Source organism: Myodes glareolus, chromosome 5 (assembly GCF_982192425.1).
Source record: "Myodes glareolus chromosome 5, mMyoGla1.1, whole genome shotgun sequence".
Classification (NCBI taxonomy): Eukaryota; Metazoa; Chordata; class Mammalia; order Rodentia; family Cricetidae; genus Myodes; species Myodes glareolus.
In genome coordinates, this window is record NC_142030.1 from 83,692,424 (window position 1) to 83,715,162 (window position 22,739).

Genomic DNA, 22,739 nt, shown 5'->3' on the forward strand with positions numbered 1-22,739 from the left:
GAGAGAGCTTGGGAAGTAATTCTAGAACAAAATAACAGCATTATGCATGGTTTCTTGGTAGCAGCAATTTCTCGGGTCTGCTCTGCTTGCTAGAGGCAAGCAAGTGCTCTCATCTAAGAGAGGCTTCCTGACTCAGCTTTAGCTGCAAAACCTTGCAGCTCTTTTAAGAGGTCCTGCCACGAAGCACTTAAACGGTGTTGGTGAAAAGCTGACCGCATGTTTTTCAGCTTTCAGCTGTAGCAGGATAAAAGCTGTGCTGTTTTAAAATGCCAGCTTTCTGGGCTGTCCTGCCAGGGCAAACTCTGACTCTTTCAGGCAGGCAGTCCGACTGGACTGAGTGTGGTCTGTGAGCAGAATGCTGCAGCTTGCTGGCAAGGACCTTGAAACGCCATAGAGCTGTGGCAGTGAACACAGCTCTGACTGGTACCTCAGCCACGAGGATCTAGCCGTCAAAACCACAGCTTTCATCCTCTTCTTAAAAACTCAAGTGGTCAGAAAAAGAGAGATATACAGTAAAGAGAGATTCAAAGTGGAAGAAAACCTCTAAATGGTTTACAGTATGTTAAAAATATATGCAGGATAAAAGTTAAAGTTCTTAAAGTAAAAAGAAAGAGAGTAGTTGGGTGTGGTAGAACACACCTTTAATCCCAATACCTGGGAGGCAGAGGTACGGTACGTTGACCTCTGAGACTTTAAGGGACAGAGGTAGTTGACCTCTGTGACTTCAAGGTGTGGTAGCACACACCTTTAATCCCAGCACTGGGGAGGCAGAGACAGGAGGATCTCTGTGAGTTCAAGGACAGCCTGGTCTACAATGTTATTCCAGGACAACAATATACAGAGAACCTGTCTCAAAAAGTTAAAAGTAAAAATAAAAGAAATAGAGGTTGAAATAAAGCTGCATAAAGATGGAAAATAAACAGAGAATCTTGATACTGTATGCTATTATGCTCTCTTTGAATTGTTTGATTGCTGAGGAAGTAGCAACAACTGCTAAAAGACGTTTGTTTATAAATGCTGCTGAACTAACCCAAGATAGGTATTTTGAAAATACCTTGGCTTCAAAACTGAAGTCAACAGGTATGTTACTTTGGAGAAGAGATTTTGCTTTTGTTTCCACAGAAAATGAGAGGCTGTGGATTTATTCTGAGTTAAGAAAAATCAGGTTCGATAAAGGAAGGCCACCTGAGAAATCTCCGATAGGAACAGATGGCCCAGAAGACAGAATTCTACATCCAGAACAGATTCAAGACTGCTGCTTGAGATGATCGAGACTCACAGGATACTCCAGTCATGACTTGATTATAACTCTAAGTTTTCTTTAGGTCCCCATAAGACTATCAGCGCCCCCCAAGCAGCAGGAAGTAGCCTGAAGTACTACGCCCACATTCCCAACAAATGGACTATGGGTATTTTCCTTTGTTTAAAAAAAAAAAAAAAGAGGGAAATGTTGTGGGAGAACTGTCTGTATTCTGTCAATCATGTATTTTAATAAAACGCTGATTGGCAAGGCAGGAAGTATATGTGGGTCAACCAGACGGGAAGTGGAGGCAGGGCAATGAGAATAGGAGAAGGCTAGGGAGGAGGAAACTCCCTCAGCCACTCCTGTGGAGACCACTGAAGAGGCAGCATGTAACCTGCCCAGCTGAGAAAGGTACGGAGCCATGTGCTAACGTAGATAAGGATAATGGGGTAACATAAGTTATAAGAGTTAACAAGAAGCCTGACCTAATGGGCCAATCAGTTTATAACCTAATGTAGATTCCGTGTGATTTTCCTTGGGACTTGCTGGCTTGTTGGGGTACTGGGTGGGACAGAAACCCCAACAAGCCGGCCCTCATGTTACATGCTTCCAAGAATCTCAGAATGAGATTGAGACTGAGACCTGTTTCCTCCCATTTTATAATCTTCTCTACTTCTGGGATTAAGGGCATGCACCATTACAGCCTGGTTTCTCTGGCAAACTAGTATGGCTACTGAGATTAAAGTTGTGTGTCATTGATGCCTGCTCTGTAAGGCTGGCCAATGTGGCTGTTTTACTTTTGTGATCCTCAGGTAAACTTTATTATTAAAATGCAAATTAAACACCACTACAGTTTCGAAAGGAGTTGTTTCCCCCTTTGTTTGCATCCTTATCTTCTGGATCCCACTGATAACGCTCTTAATTTTTGCTATCTAACTGCCTATGTTTATTTGCTCCATCCTGCAACTAAGCTACGTTTTGAGGCAGTGCCCTCAGATGTGTTAATTGAATGCATTTCATGCTGCCTCCCCACTATAACACAATTGCCAACTTCTCCTACCAATTTCTTTGAGGTTTCGGCATGTACCCTTAATGATCTATGCTTTCCTCAAGGTTAACATTTTTACAAATAAGCTATGTAATTATCCTTTTATATTTTAGAAATACAAATTTATATTTTCAAATATTTCTTAAGTATCATTTGAACTTAATTTTTTATAATTTGTTTTTATTATAACAACTAAAAATATTTATTTTGTATAATTTGTTTTTATTGCAACTAATATTTATTTGTTCAAAATTTAACAAACTTTATATTCTTCCACTATTCATTAATTACTATTAATATTTTTAATTAAAAAGATCTCTTTGGTTTATCATATACTCATAAAATTAATAAAAATTTATATCAACAAGAAGGCAGAAGGGAAATGCAATGAAAATACTTATTTTGATATTTCTATTTTAGTCATTTGTCTTATTTTTTTCTAAGGAACTTGTAGCTTTCAATTATAGTATATTCTACCATCTATTAATAGATAATATTTTAAAAGTGATACCATCTATTTTTTTTACAATTTTTTAAGAAGCTATAGTAAATAAAAGAGAGGCTTCCTTTGACTTTAATCTACCAAAAGTGTGGGTACAAGAGATACGTCTCACAAAATATGAAAATTTATTAATATTTATTTCATTTCTGCAGGGATTTTTCAAACAATCCTTAAGAGATATATTGCCATTGGAAATAGGGAATTGTATCTTGTTAGTGTGTGCACACTACCTCTTTAAAATTTGAATATGAAAAACTGGTGAATCAGAATTACTTAATATCAGATATTTGCTTTTAACTTTTAGAAATTACACAATTATCTCCCTCAAGATAAAGTAAAAAAAGGGTCCTGTTTTCAGATAGTGAAACCTATACACAGGAATGTTTCAAATACAGACAAGTATGGAGTAAATCAGCACAGGCAGTTTTCGAAAACACCATAAACTGTCAATCACGTTACTGCAAACACATAGGATCAGACTTTATTTGTTCTGACCTGAATTAATATGTAGGCACAAAAAAGGTGAATCCACTCATTCGCTGGTGGTTGGATACAGAAGGCGTGCCCCTTTTCAGGAGTTTTAAGATGAATCATGCCCCTGAATGTGTTTTTATCCTTTTGAAAGCATTGCTGCGCTCCTTGTTTAATACACACCTGCTCTAATTTGCTAACAATTTCCCATCTATCTCAAGAAAAATTTTTGAATATTTATGTTGACAGATAGACTACGTGATAAAAAAGAACTTGTTACAATCTAGAACTCTGGGAATATTCTTCAGTGGCACTTGAGAAATCCAGTTGTCTGTCACCACATAAGACACGATTAAATCTCATTGTAGAAATATGGCGAATCGTTAACGATTTTATTTCTAACACGAGTTACTGGTATATGTTATGCTGAGAATCTAAACAAGGACAAACAGCATGTATTTGAAGGGAGAAGGTCTCAGCAGCAACTGGAAGCAGAGAGAATTCATTTTCAGAGAGCGCACATTTTTGAAGCGTCAGGTTTTTGCCGCAGTGTTGGTGGTGGGGTGTTAGCGCCATCTAGTGTACAAAAGCTTAGTTACTGAAATGACGAAAAATTGATGGAATGTAATTGATTACACAAGTTCACTAAGACAAGTGTTCTAAATATTAGGAATATACTCAAAGGAAATATGTGTTCCTAACAACCTAAGTAAGCATTTTATTCTTCTGTAAGCTATAGTGTTTTTTTTTATTTTTATCACATGTGGTAAAATGGCATCTTAAAGATACAAGTTGTAGGTGGGTTGTTGTCTTTAAAAGATAAAGTTTAGAATAGAGTGGTGACTTGTTACAAAATTAAGAAGTAAAATAAATCCAGCAATTAAAGTAATAATTTTACAGATATAATAAATAAAAAGTCCTGGAATCTGACATTTAGGAACCAAGATTATGGGTTTTACAAACACATTAATTTAAACATCAGGGTATTTATTGTAAAATTAAGTAGCAGACATTATTAAAAACAATCCTTTTCCACAGCACTACTATTACATAGCCACAATTCCAGTCCAATAGGAAGAAAATAATCTCAAGAGCATGAACAATAGGCAGAGACTCACTTGTGACAGTCAGGAGTCCCATAGAAATGCAAAGCTAATAGCTATAATACAGACCCAGAGGACCTGCTGTAGCTCTGCGCAGTCCCTGTGCCGCTAATTCAGTGTCTGTGAGCTCATATGAGCCTTGATTGATTAATAATATACAGGGCCTTGTTCTCCTGGTGTCCTGCATCCCCTCTGTGACTTATATTCTTTCGTCTTCCTCTTCTATGTGATTCCCTCGGCTCTGTGAGAGAGGATTTGATGGAGAGCTCAATTTAGACTCTTCACCTAATGTCTGAGTGTGAGTCTCTGCCTCTGTTCCCATCTGCTGACAGAGATGGGATGATGACTGGATAAGATACTGGTCTACCAGCATAGCAGAATACCTTCATCCATCCTTCCTTCCTTCCTTCCTTCCTTCCTTCCTTCCTTCCTTCCTTCCTTCCTTCCTTCCTCCCTCCCTCCCTCCCTCCCTCCCTCCCTCCCTCCCTCCCTCCCTCCCTCCCTCCCTCCTTTCTTTCCTTTCTGTCTGTCTTATTTATTTATCAGTAGTGTTTGGTTCTACCATAGATGGTCTGTGGGCTATCTAATCTCTAGTTCTTGGTTACTCAACAAGTGTTTGGTGAGGGTTCCTTCTCATGGAGAAAGTCTTAGATCAAATAAGACATTGACTGGCTATGACCACAAGTTCTGTGTTGGTACTTCCCCAGAGCATTAAGCAGGCAGGAAAGAGTGTAAATGAGAGGATTTGGGACTCAGGGTTTACATTTTTGTTAGCCCGCAGAGGACCTTCCAGCACCCAAAACACTAGAATCTAAGGGTGAAGACTCCATGTAGACACCAGCTCAACTTCTTCATGTTCAGTGAGTTTGTAGGTGTCGTCCTGACATGGAAACCCACTCTCAATTCACAAAGAAGAATCCATTATTTTTAGCAAAAGCCTAGGATTTGGGGATTTCCCTGGAACCCTCTTGATCAACAACTCTATTTAATGCAACCCAGTCCTGCTACTGGAAGCATGTTTAATAACAAGAGAAGGCCCAGTTGAGACTATGTATCACCCATTATCGGGAAACCTTATTAGGATACCTTTTACAAGTCTTATCCCTCAACTGTCTCTCCCCAAATTCTCTCCCTCTGTCTTACCACTCTTACCCATTCTCACTGTGTGTGTGTGTGTGTGTGTGTGTGTGTGTGTGTGTGTGTGTGTGCATGTTTTAATCTTCAAAATTCAGATGTCCATAGGTTTGTTGTTTTATGTCTGGATCCTTGTGTCTGTTTTGATGCCAGTCCCATGTGGTTTTTATTACTATGGCCTGCAGTACAACTTGAAATCAAATTATTTTTTACTTGCTGGGTTCATATTAAATTCAACATATTTTATTTTATTAGAGGTTATTGTAAAGGATGCTGTTTCCATTATTTCTTTCTCAATCTAATTTTCATTTTTATATAGGGGGACTACAAATTTTTTAGATGTTATCCTGCGTCCAGTCACCTTGCTGGAAATGTTTATTAGGTGTAGGAGTTCCCCTGTGGAATTCTGGGGACTTTTTATTTTTACTATCATATCATCCTCAAATAAAGATATTTTGGGTTTTCCTTTCGAATTTGTGTCCCCTTGATCTCCTTAATTTGTCTTATTGTTCTACCTACACTTTTACCTAATATATAGAATAGTTTTGGAGAGACTGTACAACCTTGTTTGTTCCTGATTTTAGTGAAATTACTTTGAATTTCTCTCCTTTTAACTGGATTTTTCTATACTTTTCAGCATATTTTCTTTATAGTGTTTATATATGTCCCTTTTATCATGAAGGGATGTGGTATTTTGTCAAGGTGTTTTTTGGCATCTAATGAGATGATCATGTAAGTTTTTCTTTCAGTTTATTTATATGGTAGTTTATATTGACTGATTTTCTTATGTTGAACTATCCCTGTATCACTTGGATGGAGTCTACTTGATTATGGAGGATTTTTTTTTATATGTTCTTGGATTCTGGTTTCAAGTGTTTTTATCATATAGTTTTGTATCTATGTTCATAAGGGAACTTGGTCTGTAATTCTCTTTGTTGAGTATTCATGTGGTTTGGGTATGATTATTACTTTGGCCTCTTGAAATAAATTGAACAATGTTATTTTTATTTCTCTTTTATGAAATAATTTAAGAAACACTGGTACTTTTCATTGAAAGCCTGGTAGAATTGTGCTCTAAAACCATCTTCGTTTTTTAAGTTTAATATATTTTTTTGGTTCTGTTTATTTGATTAGGTTTTGTCAGTCTATTTAAACTGTGTTTTGGTCTTGATTTAACTTTAGTAAGTGGTAGCTATTGAGAAAATTAGCTATTTCTTTTAAATTTTTCCATTTTCTTAGAATTTAGGTTTTTAAAAATGTCTATATGATTTTATGAATTTTCTTGGAGTCCTTTATTATGTTCCCCTTTTCATTTCTGATTTCCATTAATTTGGACATTATCTGTCTGCCTTTTACTTAGTTTGGATAAAGGTTCTTCTATCTTGTTAATTTTCTTGAAGAACCAACTGTTTTTTACTGATTTTTGTACTCTCCTTTTTGTTTCAATTTTATTTAATTCAGCCCTCATTTTGATTATTTCTTGCCGTTTAATCCTCTTGAATGTGCTTATTTTTTTCCTTTTTATAGTTTTCAGATGTGCTGTCAAGTTGTTAGTATAAAATTTCTCTATTTTTTTGTCACTGCACTTACTGTTATGTACTTTTCATTTGTAATGCTTTCATGTATTCCATAATTTTGGGTATGTTGTGTATTTACTTTCATGAAATTCTAGGAAATATTTAATTTCTTTTTTCATTTCTGCCTTGACCCAGTCACCATTTAATGCAGTGTTGTTCAGTTTCCACAAATCTATAGTTTTATGTTGTTTCTGTTTTTGCTATATTCACCTTTAATCCATGATAGGATGTATATAGTTATTTCACTTTGCTTCTATCTATTGAGACTTGCTTTGTTTCTGAGTAGGTGGTCAATTTTTGACAAAGTTCCATGAGAAACTAGGAAGAAGGTATCTTCTTTTGCATGCGGGTGAAATGTTCTTGAATTATGTTAGGTACATTTGATTTATAATGCCTGTTATGTCCAGTATTATCTCTTCAGGTTTTCTCTGGATGACCTGTCCATTGGTGAGAGTGGAATATGTAAGTCCTCTATTCTTAGTGTGTGAAGCTCATTACTTGATTTCAGCTGTAGTAGTAGTCCTTTTACAAAAGTGAGTGTCTTTGTGTTGCGGAATAGATATCAAGAATCGAAATATCATCTTGGGAGCTTATTTTTCCTATGATAAGTATGTAGTGTCCGCCATTTTTTTGATTAATGTTGGTTTGAAGTCTATGTTGTTAGATATTAAAATGGCCACAGCAGCTTGCTACTTAGGACCATTTGGTTAAAATATCTTTTTCTAACCCCTGATCTTTGATGTTGAGCTGTGCTTTTTGTGTGCAGCAAAAGAATGGATCCTGATTTTAAGTCCATTCTCATCATCTGTGTCTTTTTACTGGGGGATTGAGTCCATTGATATTGAGAGATATCAGTAGCTTTCCTCGATTGTTTCTGTTCAAATTCCTAAAATTTCATTTCCATAATTCCATCCATTTGTGTTTTCCTTTTATGTTATTTTCATTTTTATCTCTTGAGCAGTTTTGTTTCCTTCCACTGTTTGTTTGTGTGTTCTTGAATTCCTTAAGGTATTTATTCTTTCCCTCCAATCATTTGTGTTTTCTTGGATTTCTTTAAAGGATTTACCAATTTCTTCCTTAAAGACCTATATTATTTTTATACAGGTGATTATAAGATAGGTTTCTTGAGCTTCAGCTATGTTAAAATAATCAGGACCTCTAATGGTGAGATAGCCACTTTCTAGCGGAGCCCTGACTATTAATTATATTTTATGTTTGCATCTATGCCTCTAGTTTGGCGGTGATTATAAGTCTAGGTTCTGATTTCTATATTTATCTTTGTTGAAAGGGTGTTTTTTTTCTTGCTTTGTGTTTCCTCAGAGGAATTATGGAGAGTGTGATGGCTGTGTTTTGCTTATTATCCTGTCCTATTCATCTGGTATGTTCACAGAAACCTTGGATTAGAAGAGGGATTCCTTCTGAAATTAAAGACTAAAAAAAGAAAGCCAAGTGTGGGGAGCAGGACGAGAAGGGGAAGATCTGTGGGAAACACAAGAGCTAGGAGTTGAGGAGGGACACAAAAGGCTGCCACAGGTGTTGTGTTGCAGACCTGGGAATGTGGCTAGGGGATTTTTGTCAGGTAGAATGGAGAGAGAAATAAGATCTGTAGGCAGCCTACCTGGTTTTTCCTTTAAGTAACATTTAAGTTTTAAGTAACATTAAAATTTAAGATTTTAAATAGTATTAAAAACACATTTTTAGTAAACTTAAATTCATAATCTACTGCTACTCGAATTTCTGTATATGTACATATGTACATTTTTAAATTAAGAAACATTTACATTGAAACCATCTGGTCCTGGGCCTTTTCTGGTAGGGAGATTTTTGATAACAGCTTCTATTTCTTCATGACTAACAGGTCTATTTAGATTGTTCACCTGTTCTTGGTTCAACTTTGGTATATGGTACTTATCTAAAAAGATGTCCATTTCTTTTACATTTTCCAACTTTGTGGCATATAAACTTTCGTAGTAAGATCTAATGATTCTCTGAATTTCCTCTGTGTCTGTGGTTATGTCCCCCTTTTCATTTCTGATCCTATTAATTTGCAAGTTCTCTCTCTGCCGTTTGATTAGTTTGGATAGGGGTTTGTCGATCTTGTTGATTTTCTCCAAGAACCAGCTTTTTGCTTCATTGATTCTTTGGATTGTTTTCTGTGTTTCTATTTTGTTGATTTCAGCCCTCAGTTTGATTATTTCCAGTCTTCTACTTCTCCTGGGTAAATCAGCTTCTTTTTTTCCTAGAGCTTTCAAGTGTGTTGTTAAGTCTCCAATGTGTGCTTTCTCCGTTTTCTTTAATTGGGCACTTAGTGCTATGAACTTTCCTCTTAGCACTGCTTTCATTGTGTCCCATAGGTTTGAATACGTTGTGTCTTTGTTTTCATTAAATTCAAGGAAGAGTTTAATTTCTTTCTTTATTTCTTCCTTGACCCAGGGGTGATTTAGTAGTTGACTGTTCAACTTCCATGAGTTTGTTGGCTTCCTGGGGGTACCATTGTTGTTGAATTCTAATTTTAATCCATGGTGATCTGACAAGACACAGGTGGTTACTAATATTTTTTTGTATCTGTGGAAGTTTGCTTTGTTATCAAGTATGTGGCCAATTTTCGAGAAGGTTCCATGAGCTGCAGAGAAGAAGGTATATTCTTTCCTATATGGGTGGAGTGTTCTATAGATGTCTGTTAAGTCCATTTGATTCAGTACCTCCAATAAATCTCTTATTTCTCTGTTAGGTTTCTGTCTGATTGACCTGTCCATTGGTGAGAGAGGAGTGTTGAAGTCTCCTACTATTAGTGTGTGTGGTTTGATGACTGCCTTGAGTTCTAGAAGAGTTTCTTTTACATATGTGGGTGCCTTTAGATTAGGGGCATAGATATTCAAGCTTGAGACTTCTTCCTGATGAATTGTTCCTGTTATGAGTATGAAATGTCCATCTCCATCTCTTCTGATTGATTTTAGTTTGAAGTCGATTTTGTTAGATATTAGAATGGCCACACCCGCTTGTTTCTTAGGTCCATTTGGTTGGAAAACCTTTTCCCAACCCTTTACTCTGAGTAGGTATCTGTCTTTGTGGTTGAGGTGTGTTTCTTGTAAACAGCAGAATGTTGGATCCTGTTTTCGTTTCCAATCTCTAAGTAGCCTCTTTATAGGTTAGTTGAGTCCATTGATATTAAGTGATATTAATGACCAGTGATTGATGACTCCGGTAATTTTTTTGGGTAGTAGAGTGTATGTGTTTTCCTTCTTTGAGTTGTGCTTGTGAAGGGTCGCTAGATGTCTGAGTTAATGTAGGCAGTGTTGGGAATGTTGGAATCCTTGGATTGTGATTTTCCTTCTAATATTCTCTATAAGGCTGGATTTGTAGCTACGTATTGTTTAAATTTGTTTTTATCCTGGAATATTTTGTTTTCTCCGTTGGTAGTGAACAATAGCTTGGCTGGGTAAAGTAGTCTAGGCTTACATCCATGGTCTCTTAGTTTCTGCAGTACCTCTATCCAGGACCTTCTGGCTTTCATGGTTTCCATCGAGAAGTCTGGTGTAAGTCTGATAGGTTTACCTTTATAAATTACTTGACCTTTTTCCTTTGCAGCTCTCAATATCCTTTCTTTAGTCTGAATGCTTTGTGTTTTGATTATTATATGACGAGGGGATGTTTTTTTCTGATCCAGTCTATTCGGTGTTCTGTATGCTTCTTGAACCTTCATAGGAATATCGTTCTTTAGGATGGGAAAGTTTTCTTCTATAATTTTGTTGAGTATATTTTCTGGACCTTTGAAATGCAATTCTTCTCCTTCTTCTACTCCTATTATTCTTTGATTTGGTTTTTTTATTGTGTCCCACAGTTCCTGAATGTTTTGTGATGAGAATTTGTTGGATTTGCTGTTTTCTTTGGTTAGAGTGTTTAATTTCTCTATGGTGTCCTCAGAGTCTGAGATTCTTTCTTCTATCTCTTGTATTCTATTGGTTATGCTTGTTTCTGAAGTCTCTGTTCGTTTACCTAGATTTTCTATAGCCAGCCGGCCCTCGGTTTGTGATTTCTTCATTGACTGCATTTCAGTTTTCAAATCTTGAACTGTTTCTATTACCTGTTTGATTGTTTTTTCTTGGTTTCCCAGAATTTCATTTACGGATTTACTCATTTCTTCCAACTTTTTGGTATATTTCTCTTCCATTTCTTTACTCATTTCCTCAATTTTTTTGTTATACCTATCTTCCATTTCTTTATGGCAGATTTTCACCTCCTGTTTAAGTTCCTCTATTATTTTCATAAAGAAGCGCTTAGAGTCGATTTCTCCTATTTCTTCTGGAGTAGGGTGTTCAATTCTTCTAGTTTCGAGCTCCCTGGATTCTGGAGATGTCATGTTGCCCTTCAGGTTGTTGGAGGAATTCTTGCATTGGCGCCTGCCCATCTTCTTCACTCTGGATGAAACTCCTCAGCACTTTCTGGATAGAACTCCTCAGCACTCTCTGGGTAGGACTTCACAGCACTCTCTGGATAGAGCTCCTCAGCCCTCTCTGGGAAGAGCTCCTCAGCAGTACAACAGGGCTAGCAGGTCTTCCCAGGACCTGGGAGACAAAGGGCCCGCAGCAGTGGGGGGAGGGGAGGGGTCCCTTGGAACACCAAAGACCCTGCCGCAGAAGCTGAGGGGGGAGGGGCTGTGCTCTCTTCCCGGACCATCATACATCTGGTGCTGAAATTTTGGGGTATGAATTCATGAGAAAGCCATTTGCCTGTGTCTTTACCTCCTCTGGCATAACCTGGAGGTACACACAGCTAGAGTCACTGCCATACCAGGTATGTTTCCTTTCTTCTCTCCTGGTGAGTTTTCCATGAGCTCCCTTACTAAGGGAGCTTCCTTAAATTTCAGTCAGGCTTTTACTGTTCTGTGCAATAGCAATAAGCCTCACATCTTCATTATCATTGGCAGCAAATTTGGTGAAAAAAATCGTTGAGAATTCTTAAGGGAGAAATTTGTTAAAAGGGAGAGCTTTTTCAATGTTAAAAATGTGAAACACAATTACAGTAGAGACAGTTAGGTTTCTGTATGATTATGTAATGCATGATTTAAAAATGGAACAATTAAATGAAGAGGTAATCAACAAGGACTGGTGTGCCATTTTTCTTTGCTGTTTCTCTGATAATTCTTTGTTTATCTCTTTAAAAGTTGTTTGGTTTGACTTCAAAGATACATGCCTTAGAAAAACTTAATAAAATGGAGCGTAGAGATATTCATATCCAGACAGAGTAATTTAATGGAGAATCAATTTTAGCATTGCGTCATAAGGTTAGAGAGAAACAGTCTAAGATTCTTAAATAACCAACCTTACTATACCCAGTAACCATACAGAAATTGCCAAATGATAGGGACTATGTAAGAAATAATTGAACACCTATACGAATGTTAGATTTAAGGAGATTCAAGAAAACAATTGTCTTATAAGGTATGCACTCACCATTTGTAATGTTATACTTATGGGGTTTTTGATGGAGTTGAAGACAAATATAGTTTTCATTAGTTATATTAAAAGATAAATTTAGACTCACAAAGATAAGATAGATGATAGATTTTTTTAATTTTTGCTTGATACAAATAGGATAAATATTGTAACTTTAATTCTTGCTTGTTACATGTTTTGCTACATATAATTTTACTATGTTATTGTTAAATATTCCTTCTTATTTAGATAGAAAAGTTTAGATGATGTGGGATTTCCCTCTATATGTTATAAATATGTTATATTATCAATTGTTAATAAAGAAGCTGTTTGACCTAAAAATTAAGAAAAAAAAAGAAACATTTACATAGATTTTCAGTAAATTACTGGGAAAGAATGTCATACAATATTTAATTTTAGTTATTTATTTGCATTGTAGTAAATATCAATCAGAAATATTTGCTTCATAACAAACCTTTGTTGTCTCCCCATTTCTATGGGCCATATTTGCAGATGATTGCGTACTATATTTACATCAGTGTGGTGCTGGCAGAGACTGCCATGGTTGTCAGTCATCAGGAACATTGGCTGGGCAATAGGCTGTATATTCAACATGTCACCCTCACATGGCTTTGGCAGGAGGCCTCAGTTCCTTATGTATTAACCTCCACATAGATTGCTTGATATCACCTAATTTACTAGAGAGTCACTAAACCAAGAGACCCTGGAGGCCCAGAACCCATCTATGATCTACTCACAATTGTTTCGGACATGGTAGTTCTTTATGTTCTGAGTCTAACTCACACACGAAGAGGGAAATTATGCTACCTTCATTGGAGACATTTGCATTGAAGGATTTCAATGGCTTCTTAAAACACATGCATCGATGTCAATTGAGTCAAGACATTTTATTTTGGTATACTTCTTCCATTCTTTTCAGGTTTTTTGCCTATCTGAAACCATATTCCTTTCTTCCTGTCTAGAAGACACTGATAAATGTATATCATACCTAAGCTTGGTATCCTTTCAGCCAAACAAATAAACCCTACAGTGAAAAAAGAGTGATCAAGGATCTCTTCTTAGTCACTTTCTGTCTCTGTGTCAATATTACTGAAGAAATAACTTAGAACAAGGCATATTTTAAGTTTTGGTGCCTTTGGTGACTTGGGTTCATTGTCAGCTAGTCCCACCACTTTAAACCTGTGATAGGCATAGCATTATATCAAGGAATGAGTGCTAAAGCAAATATGCTTCCCTCCTGCCCACTAGGAAACAAAGCTATAAATGACCGGCCAAGATTCCAATACCCCTTCATTGCACAGTCCCAATGATCTAACTTATTTTAACCATGCTAGCAACTTCTGAACTTTACACCCTCTCCCAAAATCACCAGCAATGAGAAACCAAGCTTCCACTAAAGTGAGACTTTGGGAAACATGAGATCCAAACAATAATAGAAAAGAAAGATGCTATTAACAGTAAGAAATATCACTGATGTATGAGAATTGTAAGGGAAAAAAAAATAATGATCTTTTAATATTTTATTTTTAAATTTATTTCTTTTGACAATTTCTTACATGTATTTAAAATGTTCTGGATATCCTATCCCCTTATTTTTTCACATCCCAACTCTACCAACAATACCTCATATTTGCATGTCTTTTCTCTAGATTTCCAAGTTTGGGATCTGATAAATGGTATATACAGTTTAATTAAGGGCATATGTGTAACATTTGAATTGGTACTGTATTTTGGAAGCTACTTTAGTCACTAGTGGGAATATACATAAAATCAATGACACCCGTGTTTTTGTTTTTGTTTTTGTTTTCCGAACCAAAAAGATTTGGAATTGGTCAGAGGTGGGGCCAGAGTTCCCAAGGCTTACTCCATTCATGCCTGGGTGTTGATGGGTCATTCTTGATAGACTCAGTGCAGACATCTGTAGACGTTCATCTGTTGATGTAGTTTTTGATTATAATGGCTCTGAATAGTCCTGAAGATACTTCACAGCCAAGATGACTACATTCTTGTGCTTAGAATCTTTATGCCCTTCCATCCACATGTTCTGTGAACTTTTGAGGGATGATGTAAATGTCTTTTTAATGATGAGCTCACTCTCACTACTCCCAGTACCTTGTTCATTAACAAGGCTCTACATTCACCACAGCTTACTGGAAAAGAAAAGCATTTCTGACTAATGTTGACAGTGTTGGCTATCCAAGATATGAACATATATATCTAGAAGATTGGTCAGTGTCATGTCAATTTATTACAATAACAGAATTAATTTAAGATCTCATGAAACCAAAGGCTTTTGAGTAGGTTTACAATTACAGTTGTGGACTCTAAGTAGTTCAGTGAACCTCAAACCCAAGATCCACAATATAGATCTTCCCAAAGATATCAGAATTGTCTGTGACCTAAACATATCTGAATTTGAGTTTTCTCATAGCAGAATTTCTGGTGTTTCACTAAGTAAAATAAAAATGACAAATTTCATTGTAATTTTATTAAATACATATTTTATTTAAAACGTGTAGTGCTCTCTTCTCAGGCTTGCTCAGTTTCTCATCTCTTTCATTAAATTGTTTGTTGCTCTAGGGAAAATACAGAAAAATTCAAAACTGAAGAAATACAATAGATGCTAAGCTTAAATCTTCATTAAGAGAGAGTCTACAAATTGATCTTGTGTGTCATGTTGAATCTGAAGTAGGATGAAATTTGACAATTAAAAATTAGGATTCCTGGAACAGATCAAAAAATGAACTGTTTGGTACTTATTTAAAACAGGTGAAAATTAGTATATATATTAATCAATTTTGTGAGGAGCCTGAATTAAAACTGTGATGGACCATGCATCAATGCTGATGGGGCCACATCCTGCACCTGGAAAAGTGTAGTATTCAAACGAGACAGCTTTAACTACTGACTACCTCTGCTGATCATTCACTTTGAGGAAAATAAGATTTGTTTTGAGGAATTATTTATAAAAGGGACAAACACAGATTAACAACTGCCCAAATGAAAATGAAGATTAGCTAAAAGGCACAGGAATGTGTCTATAAGTTTAAAATATCCCTATTTAAAATCATGTCCCCTTTTAGAACATTTTATAAAGAAATCTCAATGAGCTAATGTAAGTTTTTAATGTCTGATGAAAAGCAAAATTCTAAAGTTTTAAAGAAGAACACTTAAGATAAAAAAAATTTAAACTTATAAACTATGCAAAAATGTGAGTATGTGTGAATGAACAAGGAAGCTATAAGAGATTTTTGTGTTTTGTCATGTATTGGATAAATTCTTTAACATACTGCATGAGGATCCCTGTAGTAAAATCATACTTCATAGAAAAGTTAATACTTTTCTGATATTAAAAGTACTTTTTATTTATAAATAATAGCATGAAGTGAAAAATTTAATGACACATTACTTATAAATTTATTAATACGAAGAGCAATATGGTACTTCAATATGAAGTTATAAAAATAGTTCACTTTGATTTAATCAAATTAGATTTCAGTTCTGATAAAAATTTTAAATAAACACCTATCACATTGGATATTAATAAATATTCCTGACCCACTTCTTTGGTGACATGTCAGGCATAACCTAAAATAATGAGGAAAGACCTTCTCACATACCTCAACAGTATGGATTTTATTTGTCTCCTTCTCTGAATACTCTCTAAACTTGCAGTTATTGTAATTGATAGAAACTAATTTACTGGTCAAGTGTTTTATCTCTGATATGAGTTTTTTTCTGTCTTTTTTTATTGCAAGATCAACCTTGTGATTTTCCACAAATCAAAAATGGAGGTCTATATGATGAAAAGGAACACAAACCCTACTTCCCAGTAGCTACAGGAAAGTCATTTGAATATTACTGCAACAGAGGATTTTTGCCTCCCTCAGGGACATACTGGGACACTATTCACTGCACTGCACAAGGGTGGGAGCCAGCAGTCCCATGTCGCAGTAAGTCATTGTCTGTATTAAATCATGTTCTATCAAAGAGTAGAAACAGAAGAGCACATATGCAATTACAGTTGAGTCTCTCATGAGAAAAAATAAGAAACAAAACAGTTTGTGAACAAAAACGACTAGTTTCTGTCTTGTGAGCAGTTTTTCATGAAATGAACCTGAAAAACGAGGACTATGAGATTATCTTTATTTCTTGCAAGTTTTATTCATAAAATCTAAAGATAAGTGCTATTCTTGAAACTTTTGATATTGGTTTTATTGTTGATGTCACACATTTTTATTTAACTATTATAAACATAAACCTTAGTTTTTTTTAAAAAAAATTAACATTTATGATTAACTTATGGTCCTTAGGGCTATGTGGCATATATCATATAGAGAATGGGGAAATTCTACAACAGAAAGGAAACTACATACAAGATCAGTCTGTAAGAGTCCAGTGTTACCGTGGCTACAGTCTTCCAAATGGTCAGGACACTATTACGTGTACAGAGAATGGCTGGTCTCCTCAACCTAAATGCATCCATATCAGTAAGTAACCAGCTCTGAGATCACAAGATACTCTTGACTCCCTGTCTCATCTATATTAACTGTGTCAAGTATTTCTTTCCAAGTGTGTATGAGTGAATGCTTAGGATTCTTGGTAAGTATATGGAAAAGTAAACACAAATATCAGACATTAAAACAAAATACTGAGTAAACTTTCATTTAATTTATAGTACTCTAAATTTTGCAATCATAACAACTATAAAAATATAGTTTAAAAATAACAAATATGGGTCTCCTGGGCCCTGGGAAGACCAGTTATCCCTGTTGCACTGCTGAGAAGTTCTACCCAGAGACGTGAGTGGGTGCTCCCTGGGCAGCAGGCCTGTCTGGGAAGAGAGCACAGCCCCTCCCCTCCTCAGCTTCTGCAGCAGGGTCTTCGGTGTTCCACGGGACCCCTCCCTGCCCCCACTGCTACCACCCTTTTGTCTCTTGGGTCCTGGGAAAACCAGCTAGCCCTGTTGCACTGCTGAGGAATTCTAACCAGAGAGTGTTGAGGAGTTCTATCCAGAAAGTGCTGAGGAGTTTCATTCAGAGAGGAGGAGATGGGCAGGCGCCAATGCAAGAATTCCTCCAACAACCTGAAAGGCAACATGACATCTCCAGAACCCAGGGAGCACTAAACTAGAAGAATTGAACACCCTACTCCAGAAGAAATAGAAGAAATCAACTCTAAGCACTTCTTTATGAAAATAATAGAGGAACTTAAACAGGAGGTAAAAATCTGCCATAAAGAAATGGAAGATAAGTATAACAAAAAGATTGAGGAAATGAGTAAATAAATGGAAGACAAATATACCAAAAAGTTTGAAGAAATGAGTAAATCCGTAAATGAAATTCTGGGAAACCAAGAAAAAACAATCAAACAGGTAAAGGAAACAGTTCAAGATTTGAAAACTGAAATGCAGTCAATGAAGAAATCACAAAACCGAGGGCCGGCTGGCTATGGAAAATCTAGGTAAACGAACAGAGACTTCAGAAACAAGCATAACCAATAGAATACAAGAGATAGAAGAAAGAATCTCAGACTCTGAGGACACCATAGAGAAATTAAACGCTCTGACCAAAGAAAACAGCAAATCCAACAAATTCTCATCACAAAACATTCAGGAAATCTGGGACAAAATAAAAAAAAAACCTAATCTAAGAATAATAGGGGTAGAAGAAGGAGAAGAATTGCAGATCAAGGGTCCAGAAAATATATTCAACAGAATTATAGAAGAAAACTAGCCCAACCTAAAGAACGATATCACTCTGAAGCATACAGAACACCAAATAGACTGGATCAAAAAAAAAAAAAGCCATCACCTCGCCAAATAATAATCAACACACAAAACATTCAGATTAAAGAAAGAATATTAAGAGCTGCAAAGGATAAAGATCAAGTAACTTATAAAGGTAAACCTATCAGACTTACACCAGACTTCTCGATGGAAACCATGAAAGCCAGAAGGTCCTGGATAGAGGTACTGCAGAAACTAAGAGACCATGGATGCAAGCCCAGACTACTATACCCAGCCAAGCTATCATTCACTATCAAAGGAGAAAATAAAATATTCCAGGATAAAAACAAATTTAAGCAATACGTAGCTACAAATCCAGCCTTACAGAAAGTATTAGAAGGCAAATCACAACCCAAGGAATCCAACATTCCCAACACTGCCTACAATAACTCAGACATCTAGCAATCCTTCACAAGCACAACTCAAAGAAGGAAAACACATACACTCTACTACCCCAAAAAATTACAGGAGTCAACATCCACTGGTCATTAATATCACTTAATATCAATGGACTCAATTCACCTATAAAAAGGCCCAGACTTAGAGATTGGATACGAAAACAGGATCCAACATTCTGCTGTTTACAAGAAACACACCTCAACCACAAAGACAGACATCTACTCAGAGTAAAGGGCTGGAAAAATGTTTTCCAAGCAAACGGACCTAAGAAACAAGCAGGTGTGGCCATTCTAATATCTAACAAAGTTGACGTCAAACTAAAATCTATCAGAAGAGATAGAGAGGGACATTTCATACTCATAACAGGAACAATTCATCAGGAGGAAGTCTCAATCCTGAATATTTATGCCCCTAATATAAAGTCACCCACTTATGTAAAAGAAACTCTTCTAGAACTAAAGGCAGTCATCAAACCACACACACTAATAATAGGAGACTTCAACACACCTCTCTCACCAATGGACAGATCAATCAGACAGAACCCCAACAGAGAGAAATAAGAGAATTATTGGAGGTATTGAATCAAATGGATTTAACAGATATCTACAGAACATTCCACCCAAATAGGAAAGAATATACCTTCTTCTCTGCAGCTCATGGAACCTTCTCAAAAATTGACCACATACTTGATAACAAAGCAAACTTCCACAGATACAAAAAAATATTAGTCACCACCTGTGTCTTGTCAGATAACCATGGATTAAAGTTAGTATTCAACTACAATGCTACCCCCAGGAAGCCATCAAACTCAAAGAAGTTGAACTGTCAACTACTAAATCACCCCTGGGTCAAGGAAGAAATAAAGAAAGAAATTACAGTCTTCCTTGAATTAAATGAAAATAAAGACACAACATACTCAAACCTATGGGACACTATGAAAGCGGTGATAAGAGGAAAGTTCATAGCACTAAGTGCCCAATTAAAGAAAACGGAGAAAGCACACATTGGAGACTTAACAACACACTTAAAAGCTCTAGAAAAAAAAGAAACTGATTCACCCAGGAGGAGTAGAAGACTGGAAATAATCAAACTGAGGGCTGAAATCAACAAAATAGAAACACAGAAAACAATCCAAAGAATCAATGAAACAAAAAGCTGGTTCTTGGAAAAAATCAACAAGATCGACAAACCCCTATCCAAACTAATCAAACGGCAGAGAGAGAACATGCAAATTAATAAGATCAGAAATGAAAAGGGGGACATAACCACAGACACAGAGGAAATTCAGAGAATCATTAGATCTTACTACGGAAGTTTATTTGCCACAAAGTTGGAAAATGTAAAAGAAATGGACATCTTTTTAGATAAGTACCATATACCAAAGTTGAACCAAGAACAGGTGAACAATCTAAATAGACCTGTTAGTCATGAAGAATTAGAAGCTGTTATCAAAAATCTCCCTACCAAAAAAAGCCCAGGTCCAGACGATTTCAATGCAGAATTCTACCAGAACTTCCAGGAAGAGCTAATACCTATACTCCTTAATGTATTCCACTATATAGAAACAGAAGAGTCATTGCCAAACTCCTTTTATGAAGCTACAGTTACTCTGATACCAAAACCACACAAAGACACATACAAGAAAGAGAATTACAGGCCGGTCTCACTTATGAACATCGAGGCAAAAATTCTCAATAAAATACTGGCACACCGAATCCAAGAACACATTAAAAAAATATCCATTATGTTCAAGTAGGCTTCATCCCAGAGATGCAGGGCTGGTTCAACATACACAAATCTATCAATGTAATCCATCATATAAATAAACTGAAAGAAAAAAACCATATGATCATTTCATTGGATGCTGAAAAAGTATTTAACAAAATTCAACACCCATTTATGAGAAAGATGTTGGAGAGACTGGGGATACAAGGATCATACCTAAATATAATAAAAGCAATATACAGCAAGCCGACAGCTAACATCAAACTGAATGGAGAGAAACTCAAAGCCTTTCCACTAAAATCAGGAACACGACAAGTCTGTCCACTCTCTCCATACCTCTTCAATATAGTGCTTGAAGTTCTAGCAATAGCAATAGGACAACATAAGGAGATCAAGGGTATTCTAATTGAAAATGATGAAGTTAAACTTTCATTATTTGCTGACGATATGATAGTGTACGTAAGCGACCTAAAAACTCTACCAAAGAACTCCTACAGCTGATAAATACCTTTAGTAATGTGGCTGGATACAAGATCAACTCCAAAAAATCAGTGGCATTCCTATACACAAAGGAAAAAGAAGCAGAGAGGGAAATCAGAGAAACATCACCTTTCATGATAGCCACAAATAGCATAAAATATCTTGGGCTTACTCTAACCAAGGAAGTGAAAGAGCTATTTGACAAGAACTTTAAGTCTTTTAAGAAAGAAATTGAGGAGGATACCAGAAAATGGAAAGACCTTCCCTGCTCTTGGATTGGGAGAATCAACATAGTAAAAATGGCAATTCTACCAAAAGCCATCTATAGATTCAATTCAATCCCCATCAAAATCCCATCAAACTTCTTCACAGACCTTGAGAGAATAATAATCAAGTTTATATGGAAAAACAAAAAACCCAGGATAGCCAAAACAATCTTATACGATAAAGGAACTTCTGGAGGCATTACCATCCCTGACTTCAAACTCTATTACAGAACTACAGTATTGAAAATACCTTGGTATTGGCATAAGAACAGAGAAGTCGACCTACGGAATCGAATAGAAGACCCAGATATTAACCCACAAACCTATGAACACCTAATTTTCGACAAGGGAGCTAAAGGTATACAATGGAAGAAGGAAAGCATCTTTAACAAATGGTGCTGGCATAACTGAATGTCAACCTGTAGAAGAATGAAAGTAGATCCATATCTATCACCATGCACAAAAATCAAGTCCAAATGGATTAAAGACATCACCATTAATCTGTCCACTTTGAACCTGATAGAAGAGAAAGTGGGAAGTAGTCTACAAGATATAGACACAGGAGGCCACTTCCTAAGTAGAACCCCAGTAGCACAGACAATAAGAGAAACAATGAATAAATGGGACCTGCTGAAACCGAGAAGCTTCTGTAAAGCAAAAGATACTGTCAGTAAGACAAAAAGGCTACCTTCGAACTGGGAGAAGATCTTCACCAACCCCTCAACAGACAAAGGTCTGATCTCCAAAATATACAAAGAAGTCAAGAAACTAGACACTAAATCTCTAATTAACCCAATTAAAAAATGGGGTACTGAACTGAATAGAGAATTCACAGCAGATGAACTTCGAATGACCAGAAGACACTTAAGGACATGCTCAACCTCCTTAGCGATCAGGGAAATGCAAATCAAAACCACTTTGAGATACCATCTTACACCTGTCAGAATAGCTAAAGTCAAAAACACCAATGATAGCCTATGCTGGAGAGGATGTGGGGTGAGGGGAACACTCATCCATTGTTGGTGGGAATGCAAACTTGTGCAGCCACTGTGGAAATCAGTGTGGCGGTTTCTCAGGAAACTGGGAGTCAACCTCACTCAGGACCCAGCAATTCCACTCTTGGGAATATACCCTAGAGATTCCCTAGCATACTACAAAAGCATTTGTTCAACTATGTTCATAGCAGCACTATTTGTAATAGCCAGAACCTGGAAACAGCCTAGGTGCCCCTCAATAGAAGAAGGGTTAAAAAAGCTGTGGAACATATACACATTAGAGTTTTACTCAGCGGTAAAAAACAATGACATCTTGAATTTTGCATGCAAATGGATGGACATAGAAAACGCTTTACTGAGTGAGGTAAGCCAGACCCAAAAAGAGGAACACGGTATGTATTCACTCATAAGTGGATTCTAACCATAATTAAAGGTCTTTGAGCCTATTATTCGTGATCCTAGAGAAGCTAAATAAGAAGACGAACCTGATGAAGACTATTTAGCTATCGGCCAGGAGGTAGGAAATAGTCAAGAGTCCCAGGTAACCTTGGG

The 22,739-nt window shown here is 36.4% G+C and overlaps 1 protein-coding gene across 2 annotated transcripts in view; it reads left to right on the forward strand.

Moving 5' to 3' along the window:
* LOC148122123 (complement factor H-related protein 3-like) overlaps positions 1–22,739 on the forward strand; it is a 57,264-nt gene that overhangs the window by 7,593 nt on the left and 26,932 nt on the right. For both annotated transcript variants that reach the window (XR_015737923.1, XM_087906460.1), the window contains exons 2-3: positions 16,293–16,487; positions 16,848–17,024. Coding sequence is in view for 1 of the 2 variants with exons in the window: in XM_087906460.1 (XP_087762586.1) it covers positions 16,293–16,487; positions 16,848–17,024 (372 nt within the window). In the remaining variant the exon portion in view is untranslated. The remainder of the gene's footprint in view (positions 1–16,292; positions 16,488–16,847; positions 17,025–22,739) is intronic.